General features: G+C 41.0%; 1 protein-coding gene across 1 annotated transcript in view; it reads right to left on the reverse strand.

Moving 5' to 3' along the window:
- The window catches only part of TTLL5 (tubulin tyrosine ligase like 5), a gene marked incomplete at its 5' end in the record, with an annotated part of 131,512 nt that overhangs the window by 19,828 nt on the left and 91,936 nt on the right, over positions 1 to 19,748 (reverse strand). The window contains one exon of the mRNA XM_026849274.1: positions 5,650 to 5,827. Coding sequence (XP_026705075.1) covers positions 5,650 to 5,827 — 178 coding nt within the window. The remainder of the gene's footprint in view (positions 1 to 5,649; positions 5,828 to 19,748) is intronic.

Consider the following 19,748-nt stretch of genomic DNA (forward strand, 5'->3'; position numbering starts at 1 on the left):
TAGAGCTCACTGACAAGATGCTTTTGAGTTCCCAGTCCTTCTTAACCTCTCCCTTCCCTGAGGCTCTACCTTTCAGACTTTGATTTTTTTGCAGCTTTCAGATTTTGAGTAAGTAGTTGGTACAAGTGCAGAAGTCTAGAAAATAGCCCACCTCCTCTCAGCAAAACAAAGTAAAATGGAACTTGGTTTAGTCTCTTGCATCTTAGAGTCTGACACATCATGGGGTTGGGATGGAGACACTCAAGTCACTGCACCCCCTTCTTATTCAGGGGTGACATTTCATTGTGCTCTGATATTACACGTTACCTGTAAATTCTTTGTCTTGTTACTAGAATCACTAAGATCCTGGAGTACACAAAGCATAGTCTTAATCCCTACACTGTGTTAATATGCATTGGCTAGGAGGTCCATCACTCTGAAGAAACAACAAGCATGGATGGTCTGATCAGCAAAAGCTGGGCTGAGACCTACCTAAAGAAAGATCATGGATGTTTTTCTTGGGGGTAACGGACTTCCAAAAAGGCCTTTGTCTCCACGCTGTTCTTAGATTTTGGCTGCCTTCCAGACAAGGATGGGGAGACTGGAAGCTGACACGGACCAAGGCTTCTGGATTCAGCTACAAAGCATATTGCCCTGCTGTGAACTCCATGGGGACAGGACAGGAAACCAGGAGAAGCTACTGTGCAAATAGAGGGCAGCTGGGGAGAGCAGAGCCTGACCACACAAAGGAGAGGTTGGGAAGAGATTTCAGCATATACAAAAAGTAGGAGACAGACCTCATCACTCAGGATTCTGCAGGCTCAGGGTCTAGGGAGAGCAGAAGCCTAGACAAACCGACAAAGGCAGTCCTGAAGCAGGTAGCACCCTACAACTACTGCTGCTGTAAGTAAAATCTTTGAACCACACCTCCCAGGCTGGCAGATTCAACCTAATGCTGAGGACACATTTGCTTTCCTGACAAATTCTTAGGGCTATAAATCTGAACACTGTGAGACCTCTTAGCTAAAAATCATATAAAGCACTAGTGAGTTAATTCTCTTGCATAATTCTCTGGGGAGGTAGGACAGCACTAACCCTGTCTTGCACATGAAGAATGTTAGCACTGACAAAGAAAATTATTTTCCCTAAGTCACAGACTGAAGCAATATGAAAAGCTAGGTTGAGAGCTCAGAGATCTGGACTCCCAATCCCATATTTGCTTCATTAGATTACACCTCTCCTTGCTTCCACATCTACACATGAACACCATACACAAAGTGTTATCTGTACAAAAATAGTAGTTTTTAAATTAGAAAATCTCAACATGTACAGCTTGTCAGTAAGGACAATGCACATCTAAGAGTATTAGCCAGTAGCAACTGAGCTCAGACTGCTCGTGATTAAAAGCAGGGAGGTAGTGTAGTACTTTGAAGAAAAGCAGACAAAAACAGAAGGAATGTTCCTGGCACTTACCATCCCTGTATCTAACACCCATCCCTAGCACAGTAACGGAACAAATGTTGCAAGCAAAAACATGTTCATTTTGTGACCAGAGGAGGTAATGAAGCTCATTTCCTGTGAATCTGTCTTGGGGCTGAATCTTACAGTATCTAATATAATTATATTATATTAATTATATTTAATCTGAGGCCCCAGATTATGCCTCCACACCATTCATGGGTTTGGGGCATTCTTGTGTTGATTTTTCTGCTCTCTAATTAGGAGTGGCCTCACGCTGCAACCTTTGCCTTAATGGGAACAGTAGCTGAATCCCCTTTCCAGCTATGTAGTTCTTTATTTTCATGAAATTTATATGAAACATAGTTTTGAGATTTCTATCTCATAGTCACTCAGTTTAAATGGGATCAGTAAGTCTGAAAATGATGAGAGACTCAGCAGTGTACGAGAACTAACAGACAGATGCACAAACACATGTACTGCATAAAGATCTGTGCAGCTAGTTCCAAATCACTAGTGCTGGAAACTGAGATGTTTACAAGCAATAAACAATGACGAGGATTTAAGTTTAAAAAAAAGAAAGCAAACCAAACAAAATATAAACAACCACTTTTAGAAAAGCAACTGCATTTCAGATGACATTGCAAAAATACAGAAAATGAAAAGGCTTTGAAGATGTTTGGAGTCATATAGATTGTTTAGTGGAGATTCTTTTGAACACATATTAATGCATTCAGTTAAATCAGTTTGGATGCAACAATTGAGTTGAAAATTCACAAAGGGGTAATAAAGAACAGGCTCAAAATGTACTATTAACTGCCATTGTGTTAAACTGCAGTAAGAGGAGCATCTTGGGATCATCAAGAAATTTAAAGAGCAGCAAATTCATTATATGCACAGATTGTCCTGAAGCCTATCTTCCTTGGTAAATTCTTCTAAATGAGACTAAAATATACTACAATAAATTGACTTGATGCCATCTCCTTTATCTTCCTTTTGGTACTGGGAGCTCTCTGGGGCAAGGATTGGTCCATATCGTTGTATTGGAAAGATACTTAATACATCTGGGCATTACCATAATTCTAGTAATAGTGACAGGATCAGAAACATGGGAACAAAATTTCAGCTGGTATAAATCAGCACAGACTACTGCTTTCAGAACAGTTGTTCTGATTTACTTAGACTGAGAGTTTGACTCATCAGTATCACAAGACTCAAATAGGAAAAATAGCAGTTAGCACATTTAGAGGGCAAATAATCCGAGGGAGAAAGCTGCAAAACAAGAATGAACAAGAGACTGGAGGAGAAGAGAGACTGCAAATCTGACAGTAGGCCAATATCTAATAGTTTAGAAAACACTTTAATGATGTTTAAGGCTGCATTCAAAGAGGACCTGTGTCCTCAGGCAGGAATAATATAGTTCTAGGAATACTAGAGATATTATTTTGAATACTCAACATTCCCAGTCAGATCTAAAGAAACTGTAGGAAATTCAGGAGATGGTCACATACATTAAAAGAAAAAAAATTTGCTGAACTTCATAAAATAAAAAATATTTCAGAGGACATACCGTTTTTAAATGATTGAGAGAAGAATTATTTAAGATTAACTTAGCTCAATGTTTTATAGCAAAAAATCTACTTAAGCTTCTGATTGAAAATGTGATCATAACCGACAACACAACTCATTAACATGATTTATGTCATCTTTAACATGAGCTTTTTTGATATAAGCAGGACTGATGGGGACCATTCCACTATACAACTGTACTTTTCTTGTTTTCATTTACCTTTTTTCCCCATGTGAAATGTTTGGCATAAAACTCTAAACCCCATAGATACTAGGCTAAGCAGACAGATCATAGCCAGACAGAGAAGAAAGAACCTCCCTAACAGCTAATAGCATCTTTCCAGTACAGGAAACAATTAGAGAATAAACAATGATGGTATATTAACTGCCTTGCCAGCTGCAGCAGTGATACCAACATCTAGGTCATAATGTGTCACATGAAGTCTCCTTTAAACATTAAAAAAATACTGCTATAAGCCTGTTTTTCTTATCTTCTGGGTTGATTTTGTAGTTCTTGTTCCTTGATTTTGTTGTTACCAGATTTAAGCTTTTTGTGTCCACTTTCAAAGTCTGCCCCTATCTATTTTTTACCTCTTTTCCCAGGCTCTGTATTGTCCCTGTTCCTGGGCCCTGTTACTGCATCAATTTTTTTTGTCAGGATCTCATCCAGTCAGTTTGGTGTTTTTATTTTTGTCCAGGGAATGAAGTACCTATTCTGGCATCAAAGACCTGCTTCTACCATACTACACTGCATGAACTAACTTCCACATACAATGAGTGAAAATTGTTTATTATTCCTCTTCTTCCACCTACATAGTATTTGCTACTCTGCAAGTTCTTAAATGCCTGGAGGAAAAATCATGATTCTTAAGTGTCTGGAAAGTTCTGAAGCATGAGTGGGTGCTGCCACAAAGGGGTACGCAATAAGCCTTCAAAAGATACCTCCACTGCATGGCAGATAGGAGTATTCCTATTACACAAATACTTGACTAAGAATTTCCATGCTTTCCAAGACATCCATCTCATCTCCAACATATCAAACTGCTTAATGTACAGGCAGAAGTATTTGCCTGTGTTAATCATGGTGCTTCTGCTACTTGTTCACATGCTATCCATGTACATATGACTAGTCTATTTGTCACAGAGAGAAGGGAAGACTGGCATCTAGTCATGTTGTGTGGTCATGCCATACTCAGGATGTGCCTTGAGATATCCTAATAAACGCACTTCAGCTACTGACAAATGGCTAGCCTGCCTTCCAACTGTAACAAGAACTTGAACAATCAGATGAAACAGGCTTGAAGATATCCTGCATGCATTCCCCAAAGTAGAGAGGTCATGACACTCTTTCAAATGACAGGCTTTCATTTTGGGGGATATATTTCTTCTGTTGAGAGAAGGCTGAGAAACTTGAATGTAGCAGGCAAGACAACAAAGGATGGAGCAGATCTCAGTATGTGTGAAGGAACACAAGGGAAAGAACAAGCAATGGAGATAGGAGGCTTAGGTGACAGCGATTAGGAAATGTGGTAAAGCCAAGCAGGCTAGAATAAGTTACATCAACTGTGGGGAAAAAAGAGAGGGTGAATGATGGCAGCAGGAAAAGGTGGAATGGACATCAAAGCGGTGTGAGTGGGAAGATGTAGGGCAGGGAGTGTGTAAGCAGCAGAAAAGAGCAGGCAGTTCTTGGAAAGACAAGTCAAGAGACTGAAGTCTGAGAAGCTAACTAGCAGAAGGAAGAGGTCAGTGACAGGAAATTAGAGAGCGATCAGAGGACAGACAGATAAAGATGAGGGTAGTGCAGTGACTAGGAGGGGCATCAGAGGATCGGTGCAACTGTGACTGGAAGGAGTGGTCTGGCTGGCTCCATACAATGTCTAGCGGGAGAGGAAGTGTCCAAGAGACAATCATTTCATTAAGATCTGGTTTTCACTGCAGAAAGTCTGAAAGCCCCCATGTTCAGCAAATACCTTTCTTCATTAATGGCAACTTCAGTGCAGCCTGAGCCCTGCGGCATGGCAATGGCCTCAATACTGCATCTCCAAACTGCTTGGCTTAGAAAGAGAAGGGAGGGAGAGAAAGGAGGGGGACTTTGTGGGGGTGAGAGGAGGTTTAACAAAGAATCACTTTAACAGAAACTCCTGAGTAATGGCTCTGCCCCAGGCCAAGAATAACATCAGCTCAATGTCAGCAATTAGAAGAGGGCTCAGCCAGGCCCCATGGCCAGCTCCAGCCTCCTCACAGGCACAAGCCAGCTTCCAGTCCTTTCCTGAGCTCACGAACAGACAGAGCTGCCCACCCAGAGCCCCTTGGATGGAGATGAAAGGAAGACCTCCTCCTCAGAGGGGGAGCAAGAAGAGTGTAGGTGAGGAAATTTGGGAATGGAACTAGTGTAGAAAAGAACACAGTGGCATGCCAGCAGCCAAATGGAAGAGGATGCCGATGCAGTGGAAGAAGTCATTGGGAACTACAGCATCAAAATGCTATCAAAATCACTGCAGGTAACATTAATTTTGTTGCAACCCACTTGAAGAGCTACTTCCTTCACAAAAGTTGTGCCGTATGTACTGGCTCTGGGTTGGTTCTGCACATCTAAGACTCAGTGAGCACTGATACATCCCAGGCAGCAATTTTCTTAGTTACCTGGTGCCGGGCTTGGCTTTGCTCCAACAGCTGTCGTGACTGAAGTTTCTGCTGCTGAAGTTGCTGCACAGCAAAATGGACCTGATATTTAGGATGTGTCAGAGGACTCTGTGTCACCTTGTTGTAGACGCTCTTCTCCATCTCTCCTTCCCAGGCAAAAAGATGATTCTCTGGAGCCCTGAGAAAAGAAAAGCCATGATGTTTTCACCACTCTGCACATAAGAACTTCTGCTTACAAGACACTGCTGCTTCCTAAAAATCCCCTTAATACTTAGCCAGCTATGAATTTGTATTAAGTGGCTCAAGTAAGCACAACACCTGCTAGAGGTGCCATGTGCCAACTGGCATCTTGCTAAGGAGTTTCTTGAATTCCATGATGGGACTGAATATATTACTAGCCATAACACCGTGCTTTAGGAGAACAAAAAAGAGAAAAAAACCTGTAAACTGCAGCATGTCTGTGGCTGATAAGCTTTGAAGAGAGGCAGAGTTGCAGCAGGAAAAGAGCTAAGGATTCCTATCACTAATGAGATAATTATTTATTTGGATTTGTAGAGACTTTGTTAATACACTAACACAAGGCTTACACCAAGTACACACATGCTGCAGTGAGGGTGGAATAGAAGACAGACATGCAGTACAATATCCACGAAGAAGCTAAAGACTGGTAGGGTGAAGTTTCAACTGGGGCACATATTGACTCCATCAGTAACAATCCAAAAGGCCTGAGGGGACTGAAGATAGGCTCATTTCTTTCATCATCAGAGTAACGCAAGCCTTTCCCAGAGGAGATACAACCCAGGCTTATACAGTGGGAATTCAGCTGTGGCCTGCAACATGATAAGTACCAACAGGAGCTCCCTGGTTTGCTTTGAAGTTTGTAAGCCTCGGCAAGAAGGCAGCACCACTACACTGCTAACACAAGGCCAAGGGGCTTTGCAAAGAGCAGGTGTCAGACTGACAGGACCACCAGGTGTCCTGAAGAGGCTACAATGGCCCAGCAACTCAGGCATCCTGTGCTCACAAGCCAAGATGTCATATGACCCACTGAATCCTGACACTCTGGCTAACAAAACCTTCAGGCCTCAATGCCTGAGCTTTCCAAGTTTCTGCTGATTTCTGTCATGTTTCTCTCAGTCATTCCTTCCAAATATTTCCTTCGGATCCCCAGGGCAGACTTCCCTTGTATTTCCTATGCATGTCATAAGTAACTGGGATGTAAAAGACCCTTGGTGTCTTTTACATTTCATACCACCGTTCAGAGTGTGGGTCATGGTTTTGGCAAGGGAGTTAACTGCAATCTCTTTGCTTCAGGATCCTATCAAAACTTACAACCTAGATTCTTTACATGTCACAGATTGCCTTAAATATGTTGCACCTTCCTGCACAAGCTCCATCATCACAGCAAACCCTTAAAATATTCAGAAGGATGTCTCAAACAAGACCAGAGGCACCTGCCAGCCCTATGTACTCTTCCTCAAAAATAACCTAATGCATCACTTTCAAAGCAAATTGAGGACACGTACTCTAAACACTAAAGGATCACTCTCCATACTCAGCTCCTCAGCAACAGAGGCGTAAGACAACACAGCAGAAAAGGAGTCCAGCTGTCAACATCTCCACCCTGCATCCTCTGGGCCTCCCTCCTGCTTGGAGCACCACTACTACTTTTACTGTTAGGGGCTGTAGGTAGATTTCTCTGTTCAAGGATCCCACCCATTCTTCCTTAGTCCTTTCCTTCCACTGTACCCCAGTACAACACTGGATAAATTACTCAGTCCCTGCTACCTATTGCTACAAGGTTCTCAGACTTTCGGTTCTTCTCCTTTTACCAGTGCTTGGAAAAGTGACAACTGAAATATTGCTGACTGTATGCAGGCCTTGAAACCCAAGCTGTATAGGTTCAAATCTGGCTTTGTGGTTAACCTCAGGAGAGCTGCTTCCCTCTTCTGAACCTGCTTTCTTCCTTCTGCCCCATTACTGGGATCATGATCCTCTACTACTGTGGTTTTATCTGCAGTTAGTTGCTCAGCTCTGGATCCATGGATGTGTGTGCGCTGCTGGCCTCCCAGCACCATCCCCAGGTGCCTCCTTTAAAGCTTAAATTAAAAGGAGGACATGACAAGGCACAAGGAATCTTTGAAACCATTCCCAGCTGCCTCCTCTCCAATCCCACCAGTTCACCATATAGGTTATCAGCAGGTTGCTGTCACCTGACTCAGCTACCACCCCAAGAGTAATATCTGCTCCTTCCACTGCATTAGATACAGACTCCATCATCCATTCTGATGTTAAAGATCATTGGACTTTTCCCTTATGTGAAGCAGCTGGAGTATCTGTTACCCCTGCAGAAAAGTCAGGTCATACTGACAGCTGAAAAGCACAAAGGACTGTGCTGGGATTGGGATGCACCCTTTGGGAGATAGCTGGGGGTGACTACAGACCAGCCCTTGAAACAAACATCAGCTGCACCAGATACAAAGTTGAAGAGCATTCAGAAGCTCCATCAAAGTCATGTTAGTGGTCAGTAACAGCCTGATTAATTCCTCATCAGTACTACTGAAAGATTATGATCTTCAGTACATCTGTTTCAAACTAAACAACCACCATATTTGTCTATTTGCCTAGAGTAATTTTTTTTTCACACCAGCAATTACTTCGTTGAGAAAGTTTGGTAAGTTCATTCAAAATGCTCCTAAATAAAGTAAGCCAATGTAGGATAAGGGGGTTACCTCTCATGGATTTTGTAACTAGTTAAAACACATGAAACTAGAGCTAGAATAAATGGACAGTTTCAACAATGGAAGGAGATTACCACTGGGGTCTCACAAGAATCTGTGCTACAGTCTCTGCTGTTCACAACATTTATAAGTGATCTGGGTGAAAAAGATGAAAAAAAAAAAAAAAGTTTGCTGCTGAGAAAAGTCACTGAGAAGTGTGAAAAAGACACATTACTGAATCATCAGACATTTAACTGGTAGATGACATTCAATTTAATAACTACAAAGTCATGTACCTAGGAAAACACAATCCTAGTTTTACAGTGACGGATTTTAAAGTAGTTATTTCTATCCAGGAAGGAGACCTTATATCTATAGTTTTTCTATGAAAATATCACTAAAATACTCTCAAAAAGCAAACTCAGTATTAGGAATTAGTAGGAAAGGCATAGGGAACAAAACCAAGAACACTATTATCCTACCATATAAACCAAAATTGCATCCATCTCTTGCATACTGAGGATAGTTCTAACCCCCATCCCTCCTCCCTTCTCAGAAGCATACAGTAGAACTGGAAAAAGTACAAAGAAATGCTGTACAGATGATCAAAGGTATGGAACAGCTTATATATTGAGGAATGACTAAATAAATAGGGACTCTTCAGCCTGGAAAAAGGACAACTGAAAGGAAATATGAAAAATATCTATAAAATAATGAGCTTCAGGGAGAAGGAGAACAGGGAACGATTACTCAGCTCTCATGATACAAGACATAGGAAAAACCAAATGAAGTCATCAGGTGGGCAGGTTTAAACAAACAAAAGGAGGTAGTTTTTCTCATAACACATAATTAAACTGTGGATGCCTTCTTTCTATGGGAAACTAAGGATGCCAAAAAATTTACAGGGGTTCAAAAATTATTAAACAAACTCATAAAAGGAATAGCCACCAACACTATTTATATACAAAGATATTGTCTCCTGGCCAGAAAATCACTGAGTCCCAGAGAGTACTGGGGAATTATCACCATTCCATAATATCACTTCTTCCAACAGAATCTTACATGGGCTACTGTCTGAGCAGGACACTGAACCAGATAGTCCATCTGGTCTGTGAAAATGCAACCAGTATGGTTTATGCATTAGGGATCTGAAACTAAGCCTATCTCAAGTCTCAGTCAGAAGTTAGAGAATTCAGTCAAGCACTCTTTAAGGTATTCATGCAAGTTACATGATTAATTCTAGAAACTAATGTCTGTTCCAACTTCTCTCATATCTACCTCTAGCTCAGAACCTGCAGTGCATAAAATTTATCCTTTGATCCAAAAGAATGCTTGGGGAGCTAAAGATAGAGTGATATGTTCTAAAACATAAAAATCAAGATGAAATTGAGGAGATAAAACTGATGTAAATGAAAACTCCACTAAAGTTGGACCTGCTGATAGCCAAACTGGCTTTGTGCCACAGAGATGATGTACAGTGACTATAGTCTGTAGTACTGTGGGAGCCACTAACTGAATGGCAAAACTTCAGTATCGCTTCCTTGATCCTCGTTTCTTTTGTTTTGAGATATCTGGCAAAGCATTAACTATTATGGAAATACAAATACTGAAGACTGATGGTCCAATTTTTAAAAATATACTGGGATTGCTGTCTTGCTCCAACCTTTGTCCACTTCAGTGAACAATCAAATGCTTTCATTTGGTTTCTAACCTGTTTTAATCCACTTTTTTCTGTTTTAATGAATATATGATCTATAGCCCAAAATAAATTATTTAGGATATAATATTGCCCAGATAAGCTTGGTTTAAACTACCCAGGAAAACATTGTTGAAACTATGTTATTAAATCTTTAGGAAGAACTAAGTTTAAAAAAACCAAACCAAACCACAAAAGCTTTGGCTAATGTTTTACAGCATGGACAGTCATGTATACAAGTTCCTGCAGTTCCATTATCTTCTCTCCACACAATGAACAACAGCACTTACTTTTTTTCTAGATGATAGATTGAAAACACTGTTGCTTGTGAGTAGATTTTACTCTCATGGCCTGCAGAATCCTTCTGTATTAAATATGTTTCTGTAAGCTTCCATGGAATTTGCTTTTTTATAGATGGACATCAATATAAATTCATCATACATAACTTCAACCTTTTATAATATAAGCATGAAATATTTGATATCAGAAAGCCTGCATATTTGCAAGTCTTCAGATCACTTTCATAGAGAGATGTTTCACCTGCAGTTTCGGAAAGTTCCCATATAACATGTTACTAAGTTGCTGGTATTACAACTAAGGCAAAACTTGCCCTAGTACAGGAGAACAGAGCTTAGGGTCTGACACTCAATATGCTGCGGCCAGAGACACGCTCCAGCTCACAGTCTGTTTGCCATGCTCACAGGAATATATCCTGGTGCAGCTCTTTCTCTCAGTCTGCCTGTCAGATGACTTATCAAAGCACGACAGCACCTTTTCACCCTTCCTGAAGTTATCCCTTCTCGCTTAAGGAATTCTACAACAGGCTCAGAAGACTAATGAAGGCTGGAAAAAAACTGTAGAGGATCTCACACCTTAATAGATACTATAGCAATCAGTGGTAGAGAGACTATATAAATACCCCAAACTGAAGGAAAAGCTTTTTCACAACTTACACCATTCTAGGCAAAGACAAAAATAACCAGGAAAAACCCCACACCCCCAGTGGAAATGAGGATTGCAGAGTCAGTACTCAGACCTGCTTGTTCTCAATTTAGGATTATTGCTTGAACACTAATGACTGACTGAATATTCATTTGCTCACAGGTACAGACAACAGATATAGGCATAGGTGCACACACACACACACACACACACAAATGCGAAATAGAAATTCCTGCCTGTGCCACCAGAAGAGATTGGGTTTCATTCTGTCAGCTAGGCTGGTTGTGAGCAATCTTCTCACAGTTTGCTCAGGATTATTTATGAGTTGCTTAGTGTAGAGACCTGGCCAGGATTCAGACCTTCACTATGTACAGGAAATCTCAGGCTTGGCATTATGGCCCGTCCTTTGTAATGAAGATTCTGTCCTTCCAGCAGCTTTTAGGGCTACTCAGTATTTTTGGCAAGAAACCCACTGTGTTCCTTTCTTTCAACTGTAGTTTTCATAAAGCCTGGGCCAGAATTCCCTCTTCCTCTTCAATGACAGCATAAGACCTCTCTGCTGCAGCTTTTTGCGTCACAAGGAGGTTTGCTTCTGACACCAGTTTCAACAGATCTCAGTATAATCTTGTTATTATGATCACAACCCAGCCTAAGAGTGCTAGAACACTGCGCACTCACCTCCAAGTTTTCTGGTTCCAAATTCCATTTCCGCTCTAGTTCTCTTTTCCAATTCAATAGCTCTTTCCCAATGGAAGCAACCCTTATGCAATCAACTATCTACATCTGTGCTAGGAACTAATGTTAGTGTACTAAGATACTAAAAACCAATAAAATACTAATACATTTGTTCATTGACTACAGAAAAAAATAGTCTTAATGAAATCCAGCCTCTTTACAGAAGGGATGTGGTTATCAGCTCTTATAAGAAAGGAGAGAACTGGCTTCAGTTTCTACTTCAAACAGATTTGAAGGGAATACCAAGGACTGAAGCTGTAGACAAGAACAGAGCATAGAACACCACTCAGTAAGAATCTCCTAGTTACAAAGAAGTATCTACAGACTACAGCAAGTCTGTACTAAAAGAATGACATCGGTAACTATTAATGACAGCACACACTTCTCCTAACATCCACCATTCCTTAATAACTCATTCAAACATCTGACAAAGCATGGTCTAGTACAACACTACCACTGCTGGAATGGCTAGTACTGGACAATAAAAGACAACAGCAGAGAACAGGGCAAAGAAAAATCTTTACTAAAGTGAAACTACAAGGAAATAATCAGGGAAAAGGAAGGCAATGCAGAAGTAGAAGGGATTCAGAATATAATTTCTTAATGTACAATTTGAATATAAATTGGGTTTAAAGCTTCCAATGTTCCCCCCCAAAATTTAAGAATATTTAAGTATCATACATACTACACATAGGGTTTTAATTTATATTTCAACTGAAGCCTTCTTCCAATGGCTTGATACCAGCTCCTGTGTGGCAGGCAACAATACTAATTCATGAAGTATACTGGTGTTCCCCATATATCACTTACTAAGCAAGCACTTTTGAAACATTTGAGGAGTGCCTACATCCCATTGAATGGCAATGCAAATTAAGCTCAAATTAATTGTGAAAATGAAGAATATTCCTCTATGTTTAACCCTGGTTAGTTTGTGAGAACTGATAGGATCACAGCAGGAGTCAGTATAGCTGGAGTTCTAGCAAACTGAGAAAAGAATTATCCTCCTTTTAAGCAAGGAAACAAGCTCACAATGACAGTACTTTGCATCCTTTCCTGTAAAGGCTGAAGCTAAGCATCAGCAAGGGCCATTGCTGGCAATAAGGGAACATAGTACATTTATAAATCAGTGCTCCCACCTTGCCATGGAATGCAAGACAATCTTGGGCAGTAGTTTCTTTCCCACAGGGGATTCAGGTGGTATGACAAGTCCAGAAAGCTTTCAGTACAAAGCCTTGGTGGGCAACAGCTGCTAGAAAGTAGCTGGCATAGTAACCAATGATTCTGTCTAGTGTGGCAGCTCCCAGCATCCTGCTGACTTATGTGCAGGCACTCAGAAAAACACAGAACATTTTCTTTGGCACACTACATGCTTCTTCCATCCCTAACAATAGGCCCTAGATTGGGGCTGGCTATGGAGCAATGATAAACATAATGGGACAAAGCCCAGGACGCTGGGGGCCTGGCTGGGATGCAGGACTGTTGGGCCTCTCACAGCGCCGCTTGCCTCAAGGCCTGTCTTTGTCTTTTCTCCCTCTTTCCCTCCCCTCAGCTTCAAAAGCAATAAATTAAAAATTTAAAACCAGAGCAACAGGTCTTTGAAAATGGTTTGCTCCTGGCCTCTGCTGTTATCAGGAGTGTCTACAAAAAACTGACTTTGGTCCAGTTTAGTCAGCAAGAGTCTGCATTTTAGCACAGTCTGTAGCTCTGATTGCTAGAACATGCAAGTCCCTAAAACATGCAGCAGCAACAGCTTTGTTACAAAGGTAAAGAAAGGTAGATTTCCAAAAAACCAAGGGCAAACTAAGCATTTTTAATATTCATAAAAGAGCTCTGTCTGTGACTTTGGAGAACTTCTGAGGCACAGGGAGCTGTCCAGAACTTGCCACCGTGCAGGTACTTGGAGACAGGGAAGAGGCAGGAAGCAGCTGGCCTGTATAAAATGAGGATACCATCACCTGGCCTGCAATCTGCTTTTGAGTTCTGCAAAGGAAGCCAAGGAAAAGCTTTTAAAGTTAATGAGCAGCCTGTCAAGGCTTCATTGGCACAATAAACATGTGAAGCTGCATTTGGGTTCAAATCCAGTTCAAAGCAACAAATACGATCTTGCATGGTGACGGTGTTGCGGAGATGTAGGAGAGTTTGTCCCAGGCCATCAATCAAAACTTTCCCTTCTTAGTGATGAGGCACAGATGCAGGCATCTTTTAATAGTTTCAGATTTAGTGCTTCAGCTCCACACTTTACCAGCAGCTCAAGCTACTTCTACCTACCCAAGAGGCTCTTATTTTCAGTATCTTTGTGCCATAAGACAACAGAAGATGTACAAGGTCCATGTGAAAAGCCTTGGTACTGAGTGGGTTTAGCCAAAGAACATGAAAAGTTCTGTGGACTTAACTAGATCCATTCACAGGTTAACTGTAATAGCTACCAGAGGCACAATTCAAGCATCCCAGGACATTTTAATGTGCATAATTACTAGCAAATGTCAGGAGTCCCCCTCTGCTATTCTCACAATTCCCCGTTTCAACTGAGAGAGTTGATGTTGTTACAAGAATTTTATTCAAAAACAAAGATGTGAGCAAAAGCATCCAACTCATCTTGTGGTGCAAGATTAAGTGGCTGGAGGAGTCCATGTGCTGCACTCTCAGCTGCACAACTCCACAAGCAGGTACACATTTAGTGTCAAGAATTTTCCCTGAGATTCCCAATTAAACTTATATTTTCTCTGTTTTATTGCACAATCTTCATCTTATTTCAGGTCTAAACCTTCACTACTAGAGCTATGCCTCCTTCAAGCTTAGCCAGTCTTGGCATGCTTAACTCCCTTCATCTTTTTCTTCAACTCAGTCCCTTCTGGCCTGTGATTGTATACTGCTGTTCTCTGAACTTTTTCCACTTTATCAGTATTTAGGGCCAGGCAAGCACTCAAAACTGAGCACATTTTTCCAGATGTGCACGCACAATAACTATACAGGGAAAGCCCACTGCCTTCTTGCTCCTTCACTTTATTCTGCATGTACTATATTATTTCCTGATCCTTGGCTCCTGAAAATTGCCTGCCAATGAGAAACCTGTGTTTTGGAAAAAAATTATTTTCTTATAACAAAGGCAACATCAGTTCTACTGCAGTCAGAAATTAAGTGCATTTTAGTTCCTGGGTCTCTGTATACAGGCAAGGTCATGAGTGTAGCAGGTTAGAAATGAAGTGCATTGAAACAGCCTTGTGACAGCCTAGCTGGGGAAGGGTGGGGTGAGATTATGGAGCACTGGAAAACCTCTGCAGGCAAGGCCTAAACTACCTCAACTATTCCTGGATTTAGCTGGTGTTATCAGCCTCTTACTTTCAGGAACACTAAACTTGCCAACCTTAGCAAATGAAATGAAATATTTACCCTTCAGTGGAGCAAACTTTTGTTGGGCCACAGTAGCATCCTTGACTCCATGCCAGTTACAAAATACTGTCAGTCTCTCTGATCTGGGGAATACTTGGCAGGTAAACACCACTGTATTTTCTTCTTCTCTTTACACATGGCAGCTTTGAAATTCACTAGTAGAAAGGCTAAACTAAGAAGAAAACTAACAGCCAGCTGGCTGCTAAGTTCAATGCCTTCATCCTATTGTGGCTCATCAGGTCACTGGAGAAGCCATGAAGGCAACTGACCATATCTCCTCCATGTGATCTAGATTAACAAAAGCACATAGCCTTTCTATTCTTAATTAGAGCAAGCACAGGGGTGAGCTTTACTGAGTGGTAGGTGGTTCTGGCTTCATGTTTCCTGCACATACTTCCACACCTGCAAACACAGTCAGAGCCTGCAAAAATATTTTAACAGCAAGACATACATACAGTAAGGCTAACACAGAAAACCTGGTATCATTTTGCTCTCATAAGGAAGTCCTGGAGAAGATTACCTGCTTAAATCTGACATGTAACTGCCTGAACTGTGTCATCACATGTGTCCCCCCCAATTTTAAAGAATTAATTAATGTTCAGACAGAGCAGGTGGAGTCTGAGTGAAGTTACTTCACTGTACTGTCTAGCTTCGATTTAAGATATGTCATTCAGATTTAGACAATGTGTTAAGTGCCACCTTAAATTTGATCACTTGTCCTAGTCTGAGCAGTTTCTGGGGCAAATATACACACTCCACAGAATTTAAGTACCAGAAACTTAGATGCAATTTTGCACCACTTAATGATGGGAAAGGTATTCCTTGCTGAAGAGGCTCCACTGTAAAATCCTAGCATGAATCAAGTGGATCCACACAAAACGTGACTTGTACTGACATCCTCCTACTTTTCCTCTACCAGTGTAAACAAGTCCATTGAACACGAAACTGGAAGAGACTGATAGGCTCTATTTATTCCTAGACATTTTTATTGCTTTATCCAAGCATATTTTTGCATTTTATGGGTCGATAGCAGCAGTAGCATAGGAGGATGAAATCAGTAAATGGGCACCGCTCTCTGTCTAGAATATGCTTACGACTGGGTTTGTAATTAACGTCACTAACATCTCCTGGTAACCCACATTCCCTACCTCTCTCCAGAGAGGCAAGGGTTAAGTCGGGACCAATAAGTTAGCCCTGCACCCTGTAATGCCTCCTTTGAAAAGCCGCTCACAGAGTTTACAGGGAAAGAGTGAGAGTGCAGCTGCTGTCCCAGCCAACATTTGGTTCCTATTACAGTGAATAAATCTCCCCCTCCCCCTTTTCTTTTCTTTTTTCCCCTCCTTTTTATATTAAAAGTCCATCAAACACATTTTTTTCTCCTTAATATTTTCCATTAAGTTTCCTCCTGTGTAGGCTTTCCCAGAGTGTGGTGCTCTCTGGTATATGTGCTCAAGCAGTAGCTAGCTGCAAGATCCCACTGAGTAAGAGAATGGGGAATGAAGAAAGCAGCTCAGGCTCTTCGTTCAAATCTCAAGAGGCAAGTGAAAAGTTACAGTTGGGCTAAACTGGTGAAATCTAGAGCACTTGAGAAGAACAAACAAACAAACAAACATAAAACAGGCTGTTGAGTTTTGTATGGTTAGGATTCATGAGATGGGAAAGAGTACTCAAAGCACTCTGCCCCTGCCCAGAGCTAAATGCCCCTGCCACCATCAGCTTCCCAAAAGACATAGCACAGGATAGCGCTACACTACAGGGCCTTAAGGGTTCCTCCAGGGTTCTGCTGTCCAGATCTTACACCATTTGAGGCCAAAATGACTTTTTTAGTTGTGCTGTATGACCCTGGAGCAGAGATGTCATATGCTCCCAACGTCAGGTGTTTTGGTGTCTAAATACTAAATATCAAGTACATTAAGAAACCTCTAAAGAACTTGACAAGCCTCTAGATTCCACAAAACTTGCACTGAAATTCATGAAAGCAAGCAACTTTGCTTGACATCCAGTTTGTGTGGTAGATAAAGATCCTCTGATGAGTGTCTCTTAGAGAAGACTTGATAAATCTGACAGCTTAGATGGTCTGTCTATGGGGATAAAACATGCTGAAGTATACAGTTCCCTGATGTCATGCCTGTAAGTTTCAAGGCCAATAATTATAGCCATATAACAGAACTTCACAAAAGAAGCAACAATTCTACATTTATAATCTAGATACATAAAGGGAAGGCCAGAATCTGTTCTGAACTTCCAGAGCAAAAGATGTACAAATTCACCTAATCAGGGAATGTGGAAGGTGTCACCTGAAAGCTAGCTGGGCTACAGTCATATTAGGAAAAATGCTCCAGATAAGAGGTAGAGTAGCAGCATGGCACCAGCAAAATGCATCTGCTGCTACTATTCAGTAACACAACTAAAGCTGTATAACATCTAGCTGCTGAAATACAGTAAAATAAGGAAAAAAAAAATACAAAACAAGGACTAAAGGTCACTTCTCTGGGTCCTTGCTGTGAGGCTGTGTGCTTGTGGTTAACAGCCTCCTGGTTTTGGATAATTCCCCAAGCACTGATGCAAGGGCAGAGTAAAGGTCCTCAGGAGACCTCTTCCCTTAAACAACTGAAATTTATCAACCTAGCTCCAATGTAACAAAGTTAAAAGAGTTTCCCAATAAATATAAGATAGATTTACAGAGTCCCCTAAGTCCAGTGGAATTTATAAGCTGGCCAAAGAGGCATCTCTAGGATTCTTATCTTTGCCATGTTATAAACTGAATTTTGGATGTAGTTTCTGCTCACCTTGACCCTGAAGTGGATTTAGATAAAGTAACAAGGTATGACATAAATAGACTGGATTTGAGAATGATCTCCCACCTGTTAAACAGAACATTTTTCCTCCTTGGGTTCCTTTTGCAGTTCTGTTTATGCTGGAGTTAAGGGATAAAATCTTTTACCTCCACCTCCTGTACAAAGATTAACTCACCTGCTGTGGCTCCCAAAACATTTAACAATGGGTTAGAGAAAGAATAGGAAGAGGTGACTGTCTGTGTTAGCAAACACTTTCTAAAGTCTATAACAAAGCGATTACATAAAATATAATTGGAGGACAGTGGTGGAACATGCTCAGATTGACAAAGAGCATGAGTTATTTCATATTGCAGAAGCTGACCCAGTAACTGTATATGCTGCATAGACAAGACCATCCTATCACACACATTGCAAGAAAAAAAGAGAAAGAGCTACTGGCACAGACACCACAGGTAGGTACTAGACACAGTGACATACAGACTTTCAGCCATTCTATGAGCAGCATAGCACATTGGCACCAAAGTAATCCCATGGTTGTGGTGCTAGCTCTTTTACAATACCTGCAAGACTCATGACGGCCATACAACGCTGTATGTGTACTATAAAAGGTAAGTTCTTCCCTCACTCCACTGGTCACCCAACTTCCTTAGACGTAATGGGAGATACTTTCTGGAAGTGTTTATTTCAATCAAGGCAGCACAAATTCCTAGCAATGTTCTTCTCAAGGTAAAACAGACAGAACCTTTCCAGGTCTGTCGTGTTCCTTCTAAGAATCCTCCAGAGATACCCAACTTGCAGGAAACTACTTTTCAGAAAATAATTTTCCCTAAAAAAAAAGCTACAAAATCCCAATGTATATTTCAAAAACATTGGCTGTATTTTGTTGATAGAAAAATGCAGCCTGAAAAATAACTTCAGAACAGAATGGCAGGTTCAATTTTGAATTACAAGTTCTCAATTTTTAATACCAAACGAGTAAATATCTTAGAAAAAAAAATCTATAGCCAGCACTGGAACAAAAAAGCCCCAGTGCGCCTCCTTCCCAAAACTTCCTATGCGTCTGTTCCCCTCCATTGCCTCCAGAAACTGGTAATGACATACCAGGACTGAATTAGAAAGTACTGCAAGAAAAGGGTGTAAAGACTTCTATTTTTATAGAGCTTCACCTGGAAAAGCAAGCTCTTCAAGTACTGCAGAGCAAGAATCTCCCCATTTTTTTGGCACTTTGTCCTCCAAGGATTAATACCACAGAAACATGTTGCCTTGCCAGAAGATACTATTTCAGTTTACAACAATTTTGGCCTCTTTGCTGGTCTTTTGTTTTAAGCTATACAGAATACAGTCCCCATTCCACTCCTAATGTTGCTCCATAAATTCCCACCTCCTATTGGGATCTATCTACCTCTTTACCTGAAAACAGAGCTCAGCCTGCAGCATTTCCAGTAATCTAATGTTTCAACAAGAAAAATTAGAGGAGTTCACATTATCGTAAAGAAGTTCAATATTCAGTGGAATAAACCGAGTTACAGCATCTTGTTTCTGGTAGAGAATTTTGTGAGTAAAGGGGAAGCTCCCAGCTAACTGCCTCCAGCAGATACAGCAGTGAGTGCTGCCTATTCTTGCTTTAACAGAGGCTTTATAAGAAGCCTTAGTTTAGCCACCACATTTCTCTGTCTCTCTCTTCCCTTATTTGAAAGATGATCTGGTCCCTCTGGTCTCAGCAAGGAATTATGGGGCATCATAGATGTAAATCTCTGCCTATTTTATGCAGCCATTACAGGACAAAAGATTAAAATTACTATGATTATTTTGAGAGGG

The sequence above is a fragment of the Athene cunicularia genome (genome assembly GCF_003259725.1).
Source record: "Athene cunicularia isolate RWA chromosome 5 unlocalized genomic scaffold, athCun1 chr5_part1, whole genome shotgun sequence".
Taxonomy (NCBI): domain Eukaryota; kingdom Metazoa; phylum Chordata; class Aves; order Strigiformes; family Strigidae; genus Athene; species Athene cunicularia.